Source organism: Elgaria multicarinata, chromosome 9 (genome assembly GCF_023053635.1).
Source record: "Elgaria multicarinata webbii isolate HBS135686 ecotype San Diego chromosome 9, rElgMul1.1.pri, whole genome shotgun sequence".
NCBI classification, from domain to species: domain Eukaryota; kingdom Metazoa; phylum Chordata; class Lepidosauria; order Squamata; family Anguidae; genus Elgaria; species Elgaria multicarinata.
This window is the reverse complement of record NC_086179.1, coordinates 34,486,532-34,511,185: the sequence shown is the minus strand read 5'-3', so window position 1 is coordinate 34,511,185 and position 24,654 is coordinate 34,486,532. Positions and strand designations below refer to the sequence as shown.

At 48.0% G+C, this 24,654-nt stretch overlaps 1 protein-coding gene across 1 annotated transcript in view; it reads right to left on the bottom strand.

Annotated features, from left to right (window-relative positions):
* Positions 1-23,164, bottom strand: part of TRIOBP (TRIO and F-actin binding protein) — a 68,333-nt gene extending 45,169 nt beyond the window's left edge. Inside the window, exons 1-9 of the mRNA XM_063133508.1 lie at positions 23,036-23,164; positions 15,715-15,854; positions 14,351-14,486; positions 12,431-12,605; positions 10,405-10,801; positions 9,289-9,421; positions 9,111-9,149; positions 6,579-7,979; positions 4,861-4,947 (exon numbers count right to left, since the gene is read on the bottom strand). Of these exons, the coding sequence (XP_062989578.1) occupies positions 4,861-4,947; positions 6,579-7,979; positions 9,111-9,149; positions 9,289-9,421; positions 10,405-10,801; positions 12,431-12,605; positions 14,351-14,486; positions 15,715-15,854; positions 23,036-23,149 (2,622 nt within the window). The 5' untranslated portion in view covers positions 23,150-23,164. The remainder of the gene's footprint in view (positions 1-4,860; positions 4,948-6,578; positions 7,980-9,110; positions 9,150-9,288; positions 9,422-10,404; positions 10,802-12,430; positions 12,606-14,350; positions 14,487-15,714; positions 15,855-23,035) is intronic.
* Between the last annotated feature and the right edge of the window lie 1,490 nt (positions 23,165-24,654).

The window sequence follows — 24,654 nt, the reverse complement described above, 5'->3', positions numbered from 1 at the left end:
TAGAAGAAATTAAAATCAACATTAGGAGGGAGGGAGGGAGCCTGGGGGCTACCAAGATGTGGTGGGGACCCCAGCCCTAGAGAAAGGAAGCAAATTACAGAGTTAGGAAATAGTCTTTCCCTTGAAAGAGCCGTAGAAGGAAAGAGGCTCTCTCATTCCAGATACCCAATACAGAGCATAACAAACAAGCTGTCTGATCCTCCTCTCCAATCACACCCCAACTGAAATTCAAGCTAACAGCTGAATTTCACATTCTCTTAGCTTTGCTGCCCTACATTGGAAGGAAGTTCCCATTTACCTGCTGTCATCGCTATGGAATTGCAACAATTCCCACCCCCCATCTGTCACAATCCCTATTGCTTTTCAGGTTGGGTAAGGGTAGTAGCAGAACAAGTTATCAGTGGACACCACTGCTTGGCTCCACAATTCATGGCCCAATGCATTCAAGCAGCGTTCTATGAGCCTGGGGCCAATTCTCTCCTGGAGGTGAATTCTAGCTCCTTGTTGCAGCTGCTTCCCTGGAGCACCAGGGGACTGAAACATCAGCACATCAAAGAGCCCCACCCTTGCAACTAGTGAAAGACAAGCCGCCAGCAGCAAGTTTGGTGTGCCAAAGAACTAGAGACACACAAATGTCTCAGCCAAGGATAGGAATAAAACAACATACCTCTGTCAAAAAACCTCATTCCAATGCCAACATTTTAACATCACACATAGCCTGGATTATATACTAACTAGAGTTTAACTCCACTGGTTGGTCACCAGCATTTATGTGATAACACTCCAGAGGATTTATCATATATGCTGTGGTGCACAGGAGGACCTAGTCGTAACCAGAAAGGCTTGTATCTTTCACCAATGGTGTTAACTGACGTGGATATGCACATGATAATATAGAAGTTACCATCTGTACTTGATTTGTGAGTTTCTGCTTGGCTTTTCTAAAGGTTTGCTCAAAACAGCTGCCATTTTTTTTAAAAAAAATCAGTTGTATAACATTAAATACAATATTTAACATTTCAATCTTATAGCACAGCCCAGACATATTGGGTATGCTGGAATTCTAAAACAGAATTTGCAGCACAAAACTAAAGATTCTCTGGCAAAAGGTCTGTGATGTTTACAGTAGTATAAAACGGGTGTTGAGCCTCTGTCAACATGACTGCCAGGGCCCATACGACAGCCAAAAAACTTATACTATCACACTGGAAGCACAAATGTTCACCTCCCATAATGCAATGGACTGAGGACCTAATAACACCATCAACTTTTGAACGGGTGTTATATAGGCACAACTTGCGAGTGGATAAATACATGGATATCTGGTCTGCTTTTCTTGAACCCTATGCATAACTCTCCCCCCCCCTTTTTTTTTTTTTTGAATGAGTGGTACACATGATGAAAAATGATGATATTCCTATATATGTAATGTTTTTTCTTTTCTTTACACGATGTATTTTCTGTTCTGTTCTGTTGATTTTCTCAATATAAAAAGCGGGGACATGACTGCCAAACTCAGTTTCAGAGAGGGTCTTAGGGCCCCATTTCAGTGGTGGGTGGAGCCAAAGGCATGGAGCCAAAATACAAGCACCAACAACATATTGTCATTGAAAGCTCTTATTGCCAATAACTAAGCTTTAGGAGAGGCATTTCAACGTGTGTGTGTGTGTGTGTGTGTGTGTGTGTGTGTAAACACTGCACAAAAGCTGGGAAACCCATAAAACTGATTGGTGACTGGGGGGGGGGACGGAGGAAATGGGGTCAGGAGAAGGAGGCGTGACAATCTCAGGAAGTTGGTTGTCTGCTTGCTAGCAGCTAATCTTATTTCAGTGGATTCCGGTAGGGTTATGGAGAAGAGAACACCTGCATCAACAATACTCATCTACTGACAATACAATACAGGCAAATTATCATCCACAGAAGGACCTGGTTCACACATCATGACAACTCATCAGTGCCCGCCTCGTCCGCTTCAGCCCACAGCCCACAATTGGCTCCTTCATAGGTTGTGCAGTGTGCCAAGCGAACCCGGACCATTTGGTTGTTTAGGACCTAAACAACTTAGCAGTTAACCCATGGTTTGTTGTTGGGTTAACCACTGGGCTGTTTAACCCCTAAACAACCTAGCAGTCCAGGATCGCATGTCACGCTGCGCAACCTGTGTAGGAGCCAATTATGGATTGTGATGTAAAGCGAAAGGGGAAAGTACACTGCAGGCAGCGCACCCACTCACGCACGACACCCCATTGGTTTACATGCGAGCAAGGAACAGCTGCCTCTGCCTCCCGCCTGCCTGCCACTCTTGCTCCGTCATACATCTGGATGAGCCAATTATTGCCCCTCCTTCACCTTACATAACTCCCTTTATGAGAAAGTCAGCTTCTCCTCTTGTGTGCTTGTAGATTGCTCAGCATAGCTATGATTGGGAGGCACTACCATGAAGAAATGGGAATGCTCTACTCTTCTCCCCCTCCCGCCCACCTAATTTTTTCCATTTCCAACAAACAAACAAAACGCACCTTGGACTAAAGACAACCATGTAGAACTGTCATGTCTTATGATGTACGTGTTGCACAACACACTTCTTTGGAGGAATATTGTTTATAAAAGGACTCCAACAGAGGGGTCTAGATTTTGCACTTTCCACAACCAGAGGTTTTTTTTTCTGTGCAATTCTAGGCTAGGAACAGTGGAGACTGGTGGCTCTGATGTCGGTGGAGTGGGGAATCCACTTGGATCACTCTAAAGGAGTGATCCAAGGTGCAGATTCATCACCCCACTGTCATCAGAGCCACCAGCCCCCACTTGGTAGGGAGGTACCAAGAGGACATCTAGGCCAACTCTCCGTCAAATCCACCCAACTATCATGCCTCTGCCTGTCCCCGTCAACCCCAGTCAAGCCATGCAATCCAGATGCTGCTGCCAAGTTAATAACTCCACAGATCCTAACAGACCAATTCCGTGATCACAGACAGAGAAAACAAATACAGGTATTTTTAAAAACAGATTGTATATTTGCAAAGATGTCCCAAATATATCTACAAATATCATTCGCCTTGTGACACAGAACATAATCCGATTGCATGGCGTGAAATGTTTCCATCCTGGCACAGGCCTTTGCCACCGACACTGTGGCCTTGGGTCATTTCAGTTTTATCGCCTCTGAATAGGGATGAACGGCTCTTGCATTTAGCGCTGTTGCAGTTAAGGTGTGTTGCATGCTCAGCAGTAGAGGCAATGAGCAGAAGAGAAGGGATGCAGGTGCTAGGCTTGCCCAAGGCATATAGGTAGACACAGATCATTCCCTTCCCGCTGCATTTCGAGCAGAGGCTTGCCCAGAAGGGTGGGGTGGGTGGGGGGCACTGTGTTGAAGGCATGTCTCAATACAACGTCTGCAGAAGAAGAGAGGGCGTAGCTGCCAGCTATCCAGCCCGCCCACTGCCGCTTTTTAAGAAAGAAACAGAAATTGGTTTGTCTGTTCTTTTAATAATTTACATTTGCAAACTAAAACCATCTGAACTGTAGCAATATCTATCTATCTATCTATCTATCTATCTATCTATCTATCTATCTATCTAGCCAGCCGCCAGGCAGCCAGCCAGGCAGCCTTTGGATTTCCCAGCTACTCCAGGGTGCCCATGTGTCCTCTTTTACAGAGAAAAGTCCTCTATCTGAAAGGCTGCCAGAGGAACTGCCCTCTATTTTGAAGGATTCCTCCATTTGAAGAGCTGTCCAGTCCATGTCCGGTATAAAAAGAACCAACATAAGGAAGAGCTGACCCTATGTTGTGGGATCTCTACCTTATGGAATTTTAGTCGACAGTTTGTAAATCATTTGCCTGGGCTAGTAGACATTAGTAGATGGTGGACCTTGCTTTGCCATACAACTCCAGGAGAGGAAGAGCTGGGCCTTCAAGATGCCCATCAATTCAACAGCACCTGGCAGCAGGCACACAGGTCACCTGGTCTCAGTCTTCCCCCACTATGGTGAGATGTGTTGTATTTCCATTTAAAACATAATAATAATTTCTAAATTTGAATCTATACATACAGAATTATCATATGCAAAGCAAAGTCTTCTTTTGTCCTCTTTCTTGGTGATTCATAAGTGGCCACCCCAAACTATTCATGTACACACCATTGTGGTACACCATTGGTGTGCACAGCCCAAAGATGGCACACACTACTTTTCACAGCCCAGCACTCCACATTGCACCATGCCCTCTCCCACAAATCCAGACCAAGAGGTAGAAAAGCTCATGGTCTCTCATCCAGGTAGTGACAATGACGTGGCAGAGAATCTGCTTTGCATGAAGAAGGTCCCAGTTCTATCCCGGCATCTCCACGAAAGGCTGGAAAACTCCTACCTGAAACTCCAGAGAGTTGCTGCCAGTCAGTGTCAACAACACTGGGCTAGATGGACCAAGGTTCTGACTTCGTATAAGCAACTTCCTGTGTTCCTAATCAGAATTGTGTGGCCTTAAAGCAGGGTGAGCAACTTGTGGCCTTTCAGGTGCTTTGGCCTCTAATTCCCATCAGCCCGAGTCAGTGTATTCACAGCCTTTACAAATCCTTACAGCAGCCTTTCCCAACCTGGTGCCCTCCAGATGTTTTGGTCTACAACTGGGAGCTGAAGTCCAAAACATTTGGTGGGCACCAGGTTGGGGAAGGCTGCATTACAGAGGTAAACAGAGCATCATCAACCTAGCCACAGAAGATGCCAGAAATACCACAACGGAGAAGCCATATATGCTGTACATTTTTCTGCCATGCAGTTATTCATTTCAAAGCCAAGAGTTTGCAATCCAGGACAGAGACCTCCACTGATCAGCCAGATAAATACCTTAAGCTCATGCTGTACTTCGTGTTTCTTACTGGTGTCCAGATAAAGGTCTTGGCTTCTCAAGGGGCATGCACTTTTTGAGGGTTGTCCTCCGTTGAGCTGATGCTACAAAGGAACGTGCATAAAGTAAGCCATATTCAAGGAGCTTTTTTCCACGAATCTCTGCTCGGAAAACAAAAGCAGTTTCCTTATTCACATGCTTACGGAGAAAGGGTACAGAAGGCAGAACTTATCTCCACTCAGAACACAAAGGAGATCTGGGGCACCTTTTCTCATGCAGCTTTCTCCAATCCAGCACCCTTCCGATGGGTTGAATGCTGGCTAGGGATGATGGGAGTTGTAAACCAACAGATCAGGAGGAAGTCAGGTTGGGGAAGATTATTCTAGTAGTAAAAGGATGGAGATGTCCAAAAGTATTGACGTGTGCTTGTAAAGTAGCAATTCTAAGCAGTTTTCGTAACTGAGAGCATAATCGTATGCATGTTTAGATAGAAAAAAGTCCTATAACTCCCAGCATGACCCAGCCAGCTGCTGGCTGGAGCATGCTGAGAGTTGTAGGACTTTTTTTGAGTGTACAATGCCTCTGAGGGGCAGTTATTCCAAATTAATCACACTTAATTCTTCTGCGTCTACACAATTCCCGATCACCTACCCTAGTTCCCTCCCACTATCCTTCCAATATTTCCGGTCTGTTTCCCCACTCCTTCCATATCCACTGCTCTACTGATCTTTGTCTATATTAACTAGGGATGTATAAAAAAAAATTCATTGGATTTGCATTTTAATACGAACTCCCCAAATTCACACTTTCTAAACAGATTCAGGAGCTGGATGCACTGATGCGTCGAAATTTGTGCTTTCTTGAATTTTGCAATGCAGTTTGCAATTTAAAAAAAATGTGCAAAGATTTGGGAAATGATGGAGAAGTCTGGTTTAATGCAAACCAGGACTGTAGTGCCAAAACTGTCATGTGAGAAGAGGGGTGAGGGAGGAGTACATGGTTCACAGACTGACTCCCAGGCTTCATCAACCATGCACGGGAGGCAACCTGGTGCCCTCCAGTTGTTTTGGACTACAACTCATCTGCTCTATCACAGAATTGCTACTTTACAAGCATGCTTTGAAATGAAGCTTATGCTCTCACACTGAGCTATGGCCCCTCCAAATTATCCTACTTCTAACAATAATTTGGACAGGCGATAGTTCAGTGTGAGAGAGCACACGCCAAAGAACCACAGCCTCCGAGAAAGTACCATTGCTCCTGGCAGCAGCAACGAAAAGGAATCGCTCTGCTGAGAGCCTCTCTTCTAGGAGCCATGCTTCAAGGAGGCCAGGAGGAGGGCCCCTGAAGGCTAATATTGCCTTGTACGCCCCTCCTCCAGCCAGTTTCATCACAAAGCTCCACCAATGCTGGGGCTTGGGGAGCGTCTCCTCATTCCCCTCCCCTGCAACAGGCCCTCTTGCGGTCAGGCAGGCCAAAGGCAGAGTAACGCATCAGTGTCTACAGTGTTTAATAAATGAGTAAAAATAATGTTCAGTAAAATATTCGCCTTTAAAAAAGTAATCCCTGGGGACGCACCCTAACGAAATGTACTGCGCACACCTATGTTGAGGGCCGTTTTGCAGCGAGGAACACCAAGAAAAACCTCCCTCTGTGGAGAAACTGTAAGGAAAGGGAGGGAGAGCATGGCCGCAACTTGGCGGAGGGCAGGGAGGTGGCCCCATCACTTCCTTACCTGGTAGAAGAGCTTGTCTTCATCGTCCCACTCATCTTCCAATTGCTTCTCCGGCCTCGCAGGGCTTGGACCCCTTTCCTGCGTCTCCCAGGCATCCTCAACCCATCCCGTTGGACTCCCTTGGTTTTTCCAGTTAGCATCCAATCGCTGCTGCCCTGCCTTTGCAGATGATGTGGATTCTCGTTGGCTTATCCAGTCCCTTTGCAAGAGCTGCATTGGAGTGATGTGGCACAGGGGCCCGTCATGGCTTGGCTGGCTACTCTCCGACTTCCAGGAGTGAGGGGGGTCTCCCTGGCCGGTCCTCTTCTGCTCGGCAACTGGCAAGCTTGCGTGACAGAAGGATGGGCCACACCCCTTGCAGTCATGCTCCTTCCTGGGACTGAAAGGGTTCGACGGCTCCTCTTGGCCCAGCCAATCGCCATCTGTACTGGTCCTTGGAGTTTGGGAGGAGGCCTCCCGTGGGGTTTTCCGGCTGTACTCTGGGTGCTGCTCAGCGCAAGACCTCGTCTGCTTGGGGCACAAATGGCTCACCTCCTGTGGCCTCCCAAGACCAGGAGAACATCTGGCTTCCCCAGAGCTCTTCCGGCTCCTCTCCCCACATCTCCCTGGGCTGAGGGAGCGCCCGAGCTCCCTTTGGCTCCTGCTGGCGCATCTTCCGGGACTGGAGAGCCCCCCAGCCTCACCATGGCTTTTCAACCCGATCCCCGTGTCTCTCCCTGGACTGAGAGTGCGCCTGCCCTCTCCTTGGGCTCCCCAGCCAACCTCCCTGCGTAGCTGCGGGGGACTCAACACCCGCCCACCTCTCCCCGTGACCGCCGGCCCTCTCCCTGGGCTGAGAGCACGCACACTTTCTTGGCAGTCTCTCGTGTCCTTGGCCAGCTGTTCGGCTGTCCCGATGGGGAGCAAAGGCTTGCCTCGCGCCTTCCGGTCACTCTCTTTGTACCTCTCCGGCTGCCCCTGGTGGCTCGCTTGACTCTTGTCCAAACTCTTTGCAGGGCCAGTGGTGTGCAAGGCCTCCAAGCAGCTTTTCCATTTGGTCTCAGTGCCCTTCCCAGAGCTCTTGTCACGGAAGGTCTCCACCTGGCTCTTTCTACTGCTCTCAGTTGGCTTGGCGAGACTCGCAGCACGGAGGGCCCCCCTCTCTCCGCTGGATCTCGGATGGTGCACGGGCTCCTCCCGTTTCCTCCGGTCTCTCTCCGTCCGCTGAGGAGGTGTAGCCACCGAGTGCGGAGAGACCCCTCTGCTCTGGGTCTCCCTCTCGGGACGCTGGGTGGGTCTGCCTGAGCGCAAAGGCTCACCTTGGCTCCTACTTCTCTCTGGGCGCAGATCTGGTCTCCCCAGGCGCAGGGCTTCTTTGCTTCTGCTGGGCTTTTCTGGCTCCCATGGGAGTCTCTTGTTTCCCTGAAGATGGGGGCAGGAGTGAAGAGAGAGGGGGGTGTTGTTTGGGTGTCCATCCCAGAAGGCTCCCTGCCTTTTTATTTATTATTTATTATTGCATTTATATCCTGCCTTTTTTCCTCTAAGGAACCCAAGGCGGTGTACATAATTCGCCTCCTCTCCATTTTATCTTCACAACAACAACAACAACAACCCTGTGAGGTAGGTTGGGCTGAGAGACTGTGACTGGCCCAAAGTCGCCGAGTGGGGACTAGAACCCAGATCTCCCGACTCCCAGTCCAACACTTTAGCCACTACACCGCACTGGCTCTCTTACAAACTAAACTTAAGATATAAGGACATGAACTCTTGTGCTATTCATCTTTGTAAGCCATTCTGGGAACGTTTTGGGCTCGAAAACAGGGCTGACATGCTAGAACTAAAATAAAAAGTGGCTTCCACAACTCCCACGATCCCTTGCCCTTGGCTCTGCTGGCTAGGGCTCATAGGCAGTATAAGCCAGAACATCTGGAGGGCTACAGGTTGCCCACTCTAGCCTAGAATTTGTGGTCATTTCAAGACTGCGAAATGCCGTGTCTGCTACAGGAGTCGCAGCATCAGAACCCCAATTCAGCAGACCCAATTCAGATCCTTCTCTGGGTGGAGCCACATGCATAAGTGGGGACCAGACTTCTCCTTCCCCCGCCCCTCTCGAAGGCCAGACATTTATTTACGGTGCTGTTTTGGGGTCTTTCCAACCTCTCGGGAGCCATGACAGTTTGAAGATACTGCTGCATACAGCCAGACGAACAAGCAGCATGAAAAGAACTCACTAGAGAGCCAATGCAAACATAAACTTCAGAAGGACAGGGGCGTGTGTGTGTGTGTGTGTGTGTGTGTGTTGGTGGGAACAGCTTTTCTGAAGGTGCTCTCCTGCCAAACGCTCTGCATTCTGCAAATTAGGCATGTCTATTCCTTGGCTGGAATTCCTCTCAATCAGATCAAGGCAAGTTACGTGCAGCCACGGAGAGTTTGACGAAAAGCTGTCTTTAAACCTCTGACTTCCGTCTCTTCTGTGTGCCTTCTGAAGTGGTAGGGTCCTCTTCAGGACTGTACCATCCATGGGCAGATCTGAAGGCCCTTCTTGCCACTTACCAAAGACTGGAACGCAGGAGCTTTGCTCTTCAAGGGGGACTGGAGTGAACACAGAGACAAATTGGGGGCGGGGGAACCAAATGTCAAGCAAGAACACAGTTTGATCACGGGCTCAATTCCCCGCAATATCTAATGGCCATATGAAAGTAAAATCACACACTATGGACTAGCCACTCACTTCTCTACGCAGCGTGGGACTCGATTTCCTCCTGACCAGCCGCCCTTCCTTGGCCAGCTTTAAGGACTTGCTGTCCAGCCGCTCAAGGAGCCCCTCTTCCAGGGCTTGGAATGCTCCCAGGGTCTCTGACTTCCTAATACCAAAAAGCAAATAGAGAGTTTTGGGTATAATTACAGAGTTGACCTTTAAAGGGTGTCCCAAATGCACTGAAGCAAGGATGGGGAACAGGTGGCCCTCTGGATGATGTTGGACTGCAACACCCATCAGCCCTAGTCAGCAAAGGGGTTATGGGAGTTGCAGCCCAACATATGGTGGGCCACACATTCCTCATCCCTGCACTACTGGGAACTTGCTGGCTCCTGCGCTCCAGTTAACAGAATCTTAACCAGCTGTGCACCTAATCTAGGAACTAGTGATGGACCAAGTATCCCAAATGAATGTGTTATTTTTTGGGAAAGTAACAGCTCAGACAAGAGTTCTACAAGATCTCGTTTCACATATGTGAGCTTTTGTGCATGTACAACATCAAAGTGCATCTCGGGAGCTGTACTTTGGAATTGCGTAGTGTGGCAGCACATCATGTATTGCCATCTTATGTGCCCCTTCCCTGCTAGGAGGATTTCACATGGAGCCGCAGCGTCCTCTACTCCCTCTTTGTAGATCCAGAGCTGCGGTGGCGTCAAAGATGAGGGAAGCAGCAGTGGGCACGCCAGGTCATCCAAGAGATAAATCAACCAATTCCATGCATGCACAGGGATGGCGTTATTTGATGCAGACTGCGCATGCTCCGAAGCTCGCAATTAACTCCAAACTTAATAGAAAATTTGTCAGACATTGATCCGGGGTCCCTACAAAGGTGAGCATTGCAAACAGGGGGCAGGACCAGGGGAAGGGGTGTGACCATCTGGGGAATCTCAGAGGGCTGGATTTGGGCCTGGGGCCTGAGATCCCCCACCTCTGCTCTAGGGGGACCGGTGGGCATGCTCTCCATATATACCACGCTGAGAATCTATGCTGTATCATACCTAGCTCAAAGATTCATCTGTCCCTGACATTTCTTATGCCCGAGATTGGTGACACAAAGCTCGCATCTCCCAGCACCACGCTATCTCTCACCTCCGCTCTTGTCCAAAGATCCGCTCCACCTCTGCCCGGCCGGGACTACGGGTGCGGGAGCTGCTGCGCTCTTTTTCAAATGCCTGCCGATGGTTGAGCCGCTTGGGCTTGGGCAAGTCGGCCAACACCGTGTACTCCTGCCGCATCAGGCCGTGTCGACCCTCGCTGCTCCCGCTTGTGCGCAAGCTCCGGTCCGAGTCTGTCGAGCTGATGGAGGAAGCAGGCCGCCCACCTGCCGCTGCGGCATCGCTCCGGACAGGCAAAGTGCTGCAGCCAACCCGGGGATGGGATGAGGCCCAGTTTGGTTCAGATTTCCGACGCTCCAGAGAGAAATAGCCACTCTCTGCTTGATGCTTCCTCCTATTGTCCCCATGTTCCTGGCTCATGGCTTTAGATTCTGGAAAGAGAAGAAATAAAAGAATGCAGCAATGCCACCAATACTCAAGGGGAGGGAACGCAACAAGGAGTCAAAATGACCACAGGCACCTATCTGCACATGTGGTGGGATGGCCCACTGGTGCAAAGGTTTTGGGTCCAGGTCTTTGCCTTTAACAGTGAGGTCACACAACAAGATACAACACTATATGCAAAACTGGGACTACTATCTTTTTATATGGACTCTAATACACAAATAAGACATAAAGAGCTCCTGACATTTCTCTGGATAGCAGCCAGGTTTGTTTGTTTATTACATTTCTATACCATCCAAAAGCCGAAGCTCTTGGTCTGGAAACAAAGCCCTATGAAGAGAGACTGAAAGAACTGGGCATGTTTAGCCTGGAGAAGAGAAGATTGAGGGGAGACATGATAGCACTCTTCAAATACTTAAAAGGTTGTCACACAGAGGAGGGCCAGGATCTCTTCTCGATCCTCCCAGAGTGCAGGACACGGAATAACGGGCTCAAGTTAAAGGAAGCCAGATTCCGGCTGGACATCAGGAAAAACTTCCTGACTGTTAGAGCAGTGCGACAATGGAATCAGTTACCTAGGGAGGTTGTGGGCTCTCCCACACTAGAGGCATTCAAGAGGCAGCTGGACTACCATCTGTCAGGGATGCTTTAGGGTGGATTCCTGCATTGAGCAGGGGGTTGGACTCGATGGCCTTGTAGGCCCCTTCCACTATTCTATGATTCTATGGTCATGCCTGTGAACTGGAAATCAGCACATGAACTTTCTCTTATCATATGAAAACAGAAAATTTGGGACTTTGCACTAATGGAGAAACTACTAAACATCTTCAGTTACAAAGAGGCCACATAGAAACTGACACTTTTTATGGAATATTGAATTTGCTAATAATTGAGAAGAATATACAACCACCTCCTAAGACACATGGGGCTCTATGGTATGATCTCTTAGAATGATGAGTGATAACTTTATTAGATAATCTTGCTTGTACCAAACAGAGATCCAGAGTGATCAGAGAGACTGTAGACAAATTGATTGTCATGGGGCTGATCATAGAATCATAGAATAATGGAGTTGGAAGTGGCCTATAAGGCCATCGAGTCAATGCAGGAATCCACCTTAAAGCATCCCTGACAGATGGTTGTCCAACAGGCATTGGATTGTACCCTTTGACCTCAAAAGAGTGCTGGGCTGGGCTTTCTTTGGTGAGAAGTACTCTGTGCCGTTCCAGTCCTTGTACTTCAGGGCTTCCCTTGCCTGTCCCCACTGCCAACCTTGGACATTTAAACCCACTCTCCATGCTGGTCCCTACCTTTATTTCATTCTCCCTTTGTCCTCTACCCTGGCTAAAAAGTTTCAGGTTCTTTGAGAATCTAAATCAGGGCCTGATGGGAATTGTTGTCCATCAACATCTGGAGGACCACACGCTCCCCGGCCCTGATCTAAAGGGCAGGAGAAGAATGAAATACACAGATGCATATTTATTTAATCCGGGCACAAGATTGGTGTTCTTTGATGAAGCACTTGAGGAACATTCCTTCCTTACAGGGTGGAACATTTCTTATAAGCAAGATATCTTCACTGCCATGGGTAGATGATGGCAGTGGGGAAAACGTACCTGCTTTCCGACAACTCCAGGACTCTGTTCTCCCAGATGATGTGGTCTCAGCCCGCTTGGGTCTCTCAGAGTGTACATTTTCAGGTCGCACCTCGCGCTTCTGGCCTGCATAGTACATTGTGTCTCCTTTGTCAGATCCCAAAATATGATCAAGGAGCCTGGTCATTTCCCAGTCCTAAAAGGGGAGGGGGGGAGTTTGCAACAAATCACTGAAAGACCCTGCAGAAAAAACCATTTATTTATTTAATTTACAGTATATTTATAGGCTGCCTTTCAGGACGTAGCCCTTACAAGGTGGCTCACAACAATTTATTTTAAAATAACCCCATAAAAGGCAACAAAACCAACATTCATACAACCACACTCACAGACAACAACACAAAATCCAATTCAACAACATAGGTCAGTTAAAAACCAACAAAGCGTTTCCAAATAAATGAGAATGCCCAATCCTTTCAATAGGTTATCAATATTAAAATGTGTGAAAGAGTGCACACCAATTTATGAGAAGGCAACCCGGAACAAAGCGGTTTAAAAAAAAAACCACATAAAAATTGGCAGCAGTTGAGCAGTACATACCTCAGTGCGGAGGGAGTTCAAGCAAGCTGGGGGCCACTACTGAAAAGACCTAATCTCTCATGACTACCAAAGTAAAAGATATGAGTAGGGCCTCTAAAACAGATGTTAATGTCAAGGCAGGTAAATATGGATGTAGGCAGCCCTTCAAGTAAGCTGGGCCCAAACCATTAATGGTTTTACAGGCCAAAACCAGCCCTTTAAACAGGGGCCCAGAAACACACTGAAACCAATGCAGCTAGTACAGAACCGGCATCACATTTTCCTTTCAATCAGCCCCCCATCAACGCACAAGGGGCTGTGTTGTGTACCAGCTGAAATTTCTGGACCACCTTCAGAGGGAGCCCCATGCAGAGCACATTATGGTAGTCTAACCTGGATGTGGCTACAGCACGCATGACAGAGGCAAAGTCTGATCTCTCTAGATAGGCTTGTATACCTGCTGCAGGCACAAGGGCACAATCCCATGCATGCTTAGACTGGAAAAAAACACGTCTTTTTTCTGTCTAAACATGCATAGGAAAGTGCCCTAAGCTAGTAAAAGGCACTCCTGGCCACAAGGATGCAAGGCGGGTGAGCATCCAAGGTGAACACAAAAAGGGAGAATAGTCTCAGGATGCTATAAACAAATTCATGCGGGGGTGGGGGGAAGCCTGATGTGTTTCAGCCTCTTGCTTTATTCTAGGCATGTCTGCAGAAATTATTTACAAGAGATTGACTTGCTATAAGTTGCCAGTGTTCATAGCAAGACGACCTGTAGTAAATAATTTCTGCAGACATTGTTGCAACCCCCTGAAGAAGACGTAATATAAAGCAAGAGGCTGAAATGTGTTGGGCTTTTTTCAAACAAATTTGTTACAGCACCTTTTTTAAAACAAATTTGTTTATAGCATTCTGTTAAGATGATGTACAAGTTCCGGTTCTCTTCACTTTATTTGACAAACCAGAATGAAAGGGTGCTTTTACAGGGACCTACAGACACTCAAAGTGAAAGATCTTTCCTTTAAAACAGGGGTGGACAACTCTGGGAGGTCTGGGGCCATTTCCAGTCCCCCGCCGACCCACCCACCCCCAGAAAAAAAGGTGTGAAAGTGCTGTTCTGCCACCGAAATTTATCAGCAAACTGTTCCATAGTGCTACTATGGTTAAATTTAGCTTATTTGCAAGATAACTTCAATACTTTGGGTGCCCCACAGCTGCTATGGATGCCATTTGTTTGGGTAATGAAAACCACCTTAAATTTAGGGGGCAACGGGGAACGGAAGAGACTGCACATTGCCCACCCCTGCTTTAAAAAGTGGGGGAGCATGAAGCTGCTAAAGAAGACACACGCTTCCATCTTACCCTGCTGAGCGTGGCATTGGTGTCGGTCTCAACACTGGGGATGGCAGTGGTGTTGGTGTTGGGACAGGTAGCGGTTTTTTCAGATTCTTCCTCAGCTTTGCTGCTGAGCTGGGTGTACTCCAAGCTTTCCTGCCAGCTGTGGGGGAAAGTAAACACTAAGAATTGAAAATCCCCCAACCTGTCAGGTGTGAGCGCTGAGCTAAATGCAGGGCTCCCAGCAGAACTTGGTTCAGAAGGTTCAGCCATGCCCAGGAGCTAGCGGTGGCATTGGTTAAGTCAGGGGTGTTGAATTCGGCCTGAGAAGTTCTTGAGGGCCACATTCCAGTGGTGGGTGTGGCCTAATGCAAAGGGGGCAGGGCCAAATTAAAAACACACACCAGGAAGGCCCTGTTTTGGATCTTACTTCCGCCGCGGACTCACTACGTGGCCTTAAGCAAACCAACAGCTTCTCAACCTCAGCCCTCACATCTGCGATACGAATACTGACTTAACATTCGGTGCGGCTGTAATGATGTATTCTAGAGAGCTTTGAACACTTGAAAAAAGCTACCATTGGCTATGCTGGCTAGGCCTGATGGAAGTTGTAGGCCAAAACCATCTGGAGGGCCAGAAGTTGAACTCCCTCACACTAAATGATCAGTGGGGGAGCAGCCCATGACATTTTGCTGCCTGAGGCAGAATAGCAAGTGGCGCCCCTCTCAAGTCAACAGATTTGGTACCCAAGTCTAGCAAAGTTTTTTGGGCAGCAGAACATAAGCATGCGCAGCACATTTCATTAGGATGTGCTTCCAGGGAATATTTTTTAAAGGCGAACATTTATTGAATATCATTCATAAAGGATATTATTTTTATTCATTCTTTTATTAAACACTGTAGGCACTGATGCCCTACTCAGCAGCCAGAGGGTGCTGAGTAGGGCATCTGTGTTTGGATCCCCCTATGGATCCCTACTCAATGGCCCTCTCAATTTGCCACTTATTACTTGAGATATTAGGGTGTGGCTGGGCACACCCAGCACACCCCTTGCACATTCCTATGCAGCAGAGGAAGAAAATGCCACAACTGCCTCTCCCTAGGAGAAATATGCAATAATAATAAATTAAATCATTAACAATTTTCTGCCTCTAAATCTACTGCCTGAGGCAACTGCCTCACTCTGCCTAATGATAGGGCTAGCCCTGGGATCAGGGCAAGGGGAAAGCAGGACCATCTAGGGAATCTTGGAGGGCAGATTGGAACACCAGGTTCTCAGAGAACCAATAGCCCTGCAATAAGCCACTGAAGGGCAGGTACAAATTTCAGAAATTAATTAATTAAACAAATAGAATATCTTCTCTACCCCTCACCACCACCGGAGTACTTACCTCTCAGCTCTGTCCTCCACGCATACATAGAGCTCACACTGGGGCACTAAAATGCACAAGGGGTCCCATGGGTCACAGGGCCCAGATTCGTTGGTACCAGCAACACAATCAAGAGTTTTCACTGTAGGTTCCTCCAGTTCCTGTCAAAGGAAATGGGAATCGACAGACGGTGGACCAATGGTAGCTACTGCTCCTTTTGCAGTGCTCAGAGGAGAGACGGAGGCTGCCTAGCGCAGCAGAGCTTAAGACAAAAATGTGCTACATTTGCCCCCAGCTACCTTTCCATCCTGCTTGATGAAGAGTTCTGTGTAAGTTTATGACTTGCAGAAATTGCTAATAGAAATTAATGTACTAACAGGAAAAGATAGTGGCTTACCCATTGTGTACCTCTTGCTTAGGGAAATAACAGAAGGTGCCTCTTTTTACAGTTTGAGTATCCTCCCTCTTTGGGGCAACAGAACTATCTGCTCCTTGACTCTTAGGATATCACACTAAGCTAAGCTCATTTCCAAATATTTCATGAAAAGGGGGTGTTTTGGTGGACAGGGAGGGGAGGAGACTGGAGAGGCCAGGATATGAGTTATCCAGAGGCGTCTGCAGCCTCCTTCCCTCCCCCTCTGAAGCACCTTTGCAACCCCCCCCCACAAAACTATCTAGCAAAACTGCAGGGCAAGAGGACAAGGAGGTCAAAATCATTTTCACCACTTCTGCCCTGCCCTGGATAAACAGGAGCCTCTGAGTTTGGGGGCTTCTGAACATTGATGGTGCAACACATAGGACTGCATCCTAAAGCTCTTACTGTGTTTTGGGAGAGGCATTTCCTCTTTACTGAATGGGTGAAAAACTGCATAAAAGCTAGGAAATCACCAAACGATCAGTGGCTAGAAGAAGGGGTGGAGCCAGGGAAGGGGCGTGGCCATCTGGGGAACACTTGAGGGCCGGATTTGGCCCCTGGGTCAGAGGTTCCCCACCCCTGTTCTGAAGCAGGGGCTCTCACACTACGGCACACTGAGCCATCCTACGCCAAACTTGGGAGCCTTCCCGTTTGTCAAGATTAAGCACGTATTCATTTTAAAGTAAGGTGCACACATAAGCCCAAGGCATACTTTCTGAGGCCCTGACCCCAAAAGCTTGCAAAGCAAAAATATAAATAACTTTGCTATCCCAATTGAACTCCAGCACTACCGATCAATGCCACCACATAGGGCATACAGCCCTCTGCGCTGCGTGAACTAGACGGTAGAGAAAGGACAGGCAATTCCCATCTTGACACTTGTGCTATCACAATCGCAGTACACACAAGGAGATTATGTCTCCTTTGGTACCTGTCAGCACCGGTTTATGGAACCCTGCTTGGCTGTACGGCTCCTCCAACATGGTGCGCCTTCCTCGTTTCTACTCTCTTATCATGGCACAGGATCAACTAAAGCAGGGGTGGGCGGTATGTCAGTCTCCAGATGTTTTGGACTGCAACTCTCAGCATTCCTGACCATGAACCATGCTGCCAGGGGCTTCTGGGAGTTAACGTCCAAAACATCTGGAGAGTCTTCTTCTGTCCAACCCTGCTCTAAATGGCGCAAGCTGATCAGAATGAGGAGGGGCGCTAAACCTCTTACAGCTTGAGTGCTGAGTGCCATTTCAGAGACGCTCTTAGGGGCAGCGGTGGGGGCATTCCATCAGTGGGCAGGACCAGAGACAAAAGGGGCAGGGCCAAAATACTACTGGCCCTACTGGCCACTCTGAGATGAATGAAATGCCGCCATGAAGAACCTCGGTGGCAGAGCCTTCTCTGTGGCAGCACCCACCCTCTGGTGCACCCACCTTCGTGCAGTTTGGGAGGCGGGAAACATAATATCTTTTAAACGCCTCCTGAAGACATACCATTTTACATAATGTAGCTGGTTTTATATTGCCTTTTAAACTTCTTAATGTTTTAAATGTATACTTGTTGAATGTAATTGTTTTTAATAGTGCACTGCCCAAAGCTCTTGCTACCAGGAACAAAGCCTTAGGAGAGGCATTTCAACCTTTTAGAATGGGTAAAAAACCACCCCCAATCCAGGAAAGCCCCATACAATTGCAGTCGGGAGTGGGGCCGGAGCAAGGGCCCACGGCTATCCAGTGAACTCTGGAGAGTCAGCCCCCAGGAAGGGCAGATTTTTCCCTTGGGCCTAAGATTTTGCTCACCTAAAGTTGAGATGCCAAATATAGAAAATCCTACTTTTGTTTTTTGCAAGCAGTTGAACTCGATAGCCACCCTTCTTCCAACCTTGCAAGTCTTGGGGTCAGATCTCCACACCACCCACCCAACTCAACACACAGCAGAGGGGAAAGTACTTTCAGAGGTGTTTGATCAGAGCAGAACCACAGAATGGGAAGCCCTGCTTATTGCCTGCACTCAGCTGCTGGGGAGAGGGGTAAACAGGACTCTGGAAGCATGAGACAGACAGAGAGAAAACGAACGAACAAACACGGAGAGCAGACACTTCCCCTGCTCAGATCCAGAGTGGAATCTCAACCCTGCCTGTCCCTTTAAGAGATTCCCGTTGCCTGGCAAGCTAGAGAGAGTCATCCCCCCTCCCCAGCCACCCCCTCCCGCCTTCTCCCCAGCCCAGTTACCTTAGCAGGTTAGGATCACGCAAGGGAGGGTCCCTAGCAGGCAGGCTGTCAGCACCTCCACTTCCCCTCCATTGTCCTGCTCAAGCTGGGGGGGTGGGGTGGGGGAAATGGCTCGGAGCAGATCGCAGGCGAGCCAGGAGGAAATTCTAGAGGGCCCGGACTGGGGAGAGAGGGAACCTCATTACTATTTCATAATCCGAGGCTGATCTAACCCAGCACACAATGAACAACACGAAACCCTTTGTGAACAGGACACCAGCTGGCACCCCATAGGGAGGGATGGAGTTTACACCTGCCCAGCCAGGAGCCGACAGGTGACTCCCTCCAGCCCTTTCAAGCCTGCCACATTTGAGAGGCCAAGCGCTGCCAAAGAAGAGATGGTCATCCAGCCTTGCAAAGTCCAGGACGCCTGTATCCTAGAGGGCACCGCAGAAGTAGAAGCACCAACGTTGAAGCAGCGTTCATGGGTCACCACTGTTTTTACATTTGCCCAATGAAGGCTGGTGGCTCCAATGTCAGTGAGACAGCGAACCCGCTCTGGGTTTCAGTCGAAACCACTCAGAACTCTACAGGAGCTATCCAAGGTGATTCGAGTTCTGACTGGAACCCAGAGTGGATTCACTGCCCCACTGACATTGGAGACACCACCCTCACGCGGTCTGCCAGCAAAATGGCTTTCTCCCCCCCATCACCCCAATCCTGGGAAACAAAGTTCTGCAAGGGGACTAGTTGTAGTTTCAAACCAAGGGAGCCTAGCCCTAGCAGTCAAAAAGCATTGTGGAGCTATTCCATCTTTTCTTCCATAACAGGGTTTTTTGTTTGTTTGTTGCAGAAACAAAAAAGATGGAAGCAGTGGGAAAACATGGGAGGGTTGCATGTGGAAAATGACAACATCTGGATCTCATTCTGTGAATGAAGCAAGACAATCACATGATAAATGCCTCACCTGAAAACACTCTAGGGATCTGATAACGGTAATTCTTACTATTCTCCCCAGGGTTGCTAGTGGAACCAAGAACGTAAAGGAGGCTTAAGGCTATATCGAGTTTGCAGTGTAAACTTGATCTAGGTTTACACAGCCTGGCCTAAGAGACGGCGATGTAATTCTGGCCTAAGAGATGTAGTTCTGATCAGTCTATTCACTCTTCGGGCTTCCTGTCCAAACTGTAAAATGATTCATAAGCGTCTTATATACAAAGCAATGGGACTTGACCCTTTGCAATTAGAAATACCACCACAGTTACACTTTCCTAATTGCAGAAAGTGCAGCTGCAACCTTATACACCAGGGGCAAGGGACATTTGGCCCTCCAGATGTCATTGGACTAAAACACCCATCATCTCTCACCAGCCTAGCTAATGGTGAGGAATGATTGGAGTTGTAGTCCATCATCATCTGGAAGGCCACGCATTCCCCATTTTTACTATATCCATTTACCTTGGACTAACACCCATTGAACTTAAGATTTACTTTAGAGAAGACATGCATAGGATTGTACTCGTTTGCATTAGAACTGGAAGATCCCGCATTCGTTCTGAGCATCACAAGAAGGCCAATAATGAAACCAGTGTAGGTGATTTGCAGTTATTTCTTCGCTGCTCTTTTTAGCAGCAACAGCTAGAACATTTAATACTACAAGAACAACCACATTCCTTTCCTCATTGTAAGATAGCCGTTCCAACATTAAAAAATAAAAAGGAAAGGAAAAAGAGTGCAGGAATGAAGGCAGAAACCAAGGCAAAAGGAAAGTCAGATTAGGAGTAACCAAGGCAGGCCAAATTTAGGTGTGTGATGTAGAATGCATATTATTTTTTTCAGTCACCAAGCATTTAGTTAATATTTATTTATTTATTACATTTATATACCGTCCCATAGCCGAAGCTCTCTGGGCAGTTTACAAAAGTTAAAAACAGTGAACATTAAAAACAAATATACAAAATTTGTCTCTTAGGGGAGAGGCCAAGTCAGTGGAAGAGCATCTGTTCTGCATGCAGAATATTCCAGTTTCAATCCCTGGCATCTGCAGGTAGAATTGGAAAACCCTGGATACTGCCAGTTGGTGCCGTAGTCAACACTGAGCGAAATGAACCAACAGTCTAACTTGCTACAAGGCGGCTTCCTATGCAAACTAGGGCTGTCCCCCCCATCCCCCCCCGTTAAATTTTAGGACTGCAAGCTCTTTGGGGCAGGGACTCTAAAACACCAAGCACATGAATAGTGTTGCATTAAACAATAGCTGGAAATATTCACTGGCTGAATTGCTTCTCACCTGCCATGCAACTGTAAAAGACACAGAGTTTCTCAGGCAGACCACTAACTACTCTACACAGCAGCCATCAAGATCTCATTTGCAATCTTTTACATCTACCAGTCCCTGTGGCTGCATTCAATAGCCTGCATTTGCAAATAGTAACTCAGCCATCTTGTTTGGGGGACTTCTCTTTCTTTGCAAAACAGCAGAAGAAGCGATCGCTGTGCTGTAAGAAATGCTGTGATGATTACAAGAATCACTCCCCCGCCCCTCTCCTTGGGATACCCTAGAGCAGGAAAATGGGAGAATCGAGCAAAGGCCAGGTCTACTGCCTCAGGTATGCTTGGCAGCAGGGACAATCATCCTTTCAACACTACAGCATTCAGCAGGGGCAGCAGGTCACATCAGAGTGCTGCAGGGGTGAGAAAAGTTGTGCCTGCCAAAATTCCCACTTCTTCATAACTCTTTTTTCAAAATAGCCTTTATGTTAGAAATACGGCCCTCCTCGCTCCGCAGCAGGCTTCCCGAACCTGGTGCCCACCAGATGTTTTGGACTACAGCTCCCAGGATTCCTGACTGGTGGCCATGATGGCTGACGGGAGTTGAGGAAGGCGGCTTTACAGTTTGAGCCTTGTTTATAGCGCACAGGTAAGTAAAAGTCAAAGGAATTACAATGAGAACATAACCCAATGTAATTAATCTGGGGATGCTAAGTGGGGGCATAACCAGGGATTCCAAGTGTTGGATTGGAAGTGACCAATGGAAGAGGAGCCCATCACCAGATTGTCTATTTGTCAAGATGTTAGGATCAATCACTGCGGGGTAGGTGCCACAGGTGGGGAGAGAGAATGGGAGCAGTGGGCAAAAGACAACACCTTACTCCAAGTCACCCTGCAGAACTGAGATTTTCTCCCTGTTCTTCAGTTCCGAGTTCCCTGTTCCATGGTCACACTGACTGTGACCATGGAAGAGTCATTCCAAAATTCATATTAATGTAATACCTTTGTTGGGCCAAGCAAAAGATCACCCAAAATGTGCAAGCTTTCAAGATCAACAGATCTCTTCATCAAGCAAGATGTTACAAAAAGAAGGTTTGGCAGGATGGGGGATGGGGATGAGGAAAAAACCTGACTTCATGATGAAATCATCTTGTTGGCATGCTCAGAGTCCCAAGATGAAGTGGGGGAGGAGGGATCTGCAGACATTTAAATTAGACTCTGCAGGTCATGTGATAGTTACCTGGGCTGACCTGGAGCTGCCTCCTAGGACCACTGGGAACAAGAAAGGAGAAAATGTTCGATTCCCCCCATTTTGGAAATTCAGCTGTTACTCAGGCATGTTTCCATCCTGGTGGTTAATCATGAACCACAACCAGGTTCATAATAATGCATTTTCAGAAATGGAGTTCAGTCACTGCTTCTCTATCCCAAATAATGCTGGGAATAATCTGATACCTGCAACACTGACTCATTCATTCAGACTACCCATCTCCATTTTAAGACTGGGTTTATCTAAACTGTAGACCTCACGGACACCACATCTGGCCAAGTTTTGGGACATTGCTGTTTCTTCCCCCATTCCTTGCTGTTTCTTCCCCCATTCCTTGCTGTTTCTATCACCTAGCCCATTGAAGAGTTCTGAAGCACTCAAAAGCTTGCATATTTCTAATAAAGGCATTCATTGCAGGTTTCTTAGGGTCAACATTCCTTCGCTGGCAATACCCATACAGCAGAGACCTGTGCTATATTGAAAATCACACCTGATGAGCTCCGGGGGCTTCCTGCAGCCTTAGATGCACAACCTCCCTCACAATCACAACCTTAAATTTGCACCTCTTCATCCATCACCATCACCTTGGCTACAAGATTCACAGTTGCGCCCTGATCCCGTTCATTTAGCTCTTTTACCATGCCACTGCCCTGGTGTTCTAGTCTTTAAGGGAAGCGCCCCTGTCCCCAAATACATCCTCCACCCACTCTGGCACCTTCCGCCATGCTCTGCCCCCAGGATCGGTCCAAGACATCACTCCCAGCATGCCTCAGTCCACAAGGCCAACGGTCAGGAATTCTGGACATTGGATGGCTCCAGGTTTGGATTGGCTAGCTTAGGAGAAGCAAGGCAGGCTGAGTGGCAGGCATACAGCTCTGCATTCCAGCAAAGGGGCACAGCTGGGGTGGGGGTGGGGGGTAAGGCTCCCCGCACTGTCCCTGCACCATCTTCCACCAGCTCCCTGCCATCAAATTGCCAACTTTTTCAGGGTTCTGTCATTGATCATTGAAACCTGGAGCACTAGGAAAATGGCTTCCGCTATCAAGCCTTCCCCTGTGAAATGGTCACTGTTCTGGTTCTGCTCGAACACACACCCACTAGCACTAGTAAAGCCCCACACACAGACCACCTCTGCACGAAATATGGATTAAGTGACCTGCCCAGGATCAAATGTAAGCTCACCTGGTTACCAGGCTGGTGAGCAGCGACTGTCCGGAAACAGTTCTGGCATCGTCTCTTGGCAAAAACATTGGCCTCAAACTTCTCACAGAGGGGGTGATCAGCCATTTCCGACATAGTCCATGCAGGGAAGGGAAGGGCCCTCAGCATGCAGGTTTAATGAGCTAGCTGCAATGGAGTAGCGGGGAGAAGACAAGACTCATCAGTCACCCCCGAATTTCCTCCGAGCTTATCAAAGAAAAATCAGTTTCGTATGGCTCGGTTTTCATTTGCAGCAGCAACAGGAGGAAACAATCTGCAATCACATCAGAGGAAGAGCCTTCAAGCCCTGGTAAAGCATTCATCCACGTGAGCATTCATCATTTAAATGCACTTGTCCCCTTTGAGGCAGTGTGGTGTAGGGGTTAGAGTGTCAGACTAGGACTGGTTCAGATCCCTGCGTAACTATGAAGCTCTCTTGGCCAGTCACTCTCTTACAGCCTGACCTACCTCACAGGGCTGTTGTGAGGATAACATGGGTGAGGGAAACATGAGGGATAAGCAGAAGAAAGATCAGGATGTACCATTAGATCTCTTGGGCAATTTGCAGTAGATCGACAAGGATTTCTAACTTGCAGTGGTTTGGCAATAGCAGCAGCAAAACGACATGCCCCGTGTTAAGGAAAAGAGCTTGGGCTCAGGCCCAGTGTCAAGGGTAGGCATGGCCAGGCCCTTGCCAAAGGCTCACACCCTAGTAGGGGCCCACTGACAAGAGCCCTCAGGACTTGCCCCTCCTCTTCACCATTGCGTCCTTCTTGTTCACTGGCTTCCTGCTCTGGACCAGACAACAGTGGCAGTGAGAAGGAGGAGCACAAGATGCCACTGCTGACTTCTTTCACTGACTCTGTGCCTCTCAAGCAAGCAAGGGGGAGCAATGATGAGGAGCAACAGGAGCTGGTGACCATGGCAGTGAGAAGGTAGGCTCACTGAGGGATGGGGGCAGGGTGGGGCACTGAGTGTGCCCTGCCCAAGCGCCCTCAAAAACCTGGAGCAGGCATCACTTGGGGGAACCAAGAGTGGATTTTGGTGTGGAAGGACCATGAGCTTGATTCAGTTTAGGTGCTGAATCCAAATTCCTGGGCACAGAATTCTTTAGTCCTTAAGTGCAGGTCTTTTGTACCAGGCTCTGGTTGGTGGATCTTGGGCCTCTACTAAAGAACAAAACAAAAACAAAGTAGACCCCATAGGCCTGACATTTGCCCACCTTTGATGTATACACCTTAAGGACCTTGGAGAAAAGGCAAAATATAATAGTAGCAGTAAGTAAGTGTGTGTGTGTGTGTGTGTGTGTGTGTGTGTGTGTATATAGTATTATCATAGCAGCACCATATTCACCTGGGCTACTTATAACTGGTACTAGAATGTGAACGGGTCAACATTCATGCTAAGTGCTTTTAAACATGGTAGAGGGGGCACTGAATTGTTTACTTTTATTGGATTTATATCCCACCCTTTTTTCCTCCAAGGAACCCAAGGCAGCATACATAATCCTCCTCCTCTTCATTTATTCTCACAACAACCCTGTTAAGTAGAATGGGCTGAGAGTCTGTGACCAGCCCAAAGTCACCCAGTGAGCTTCCATG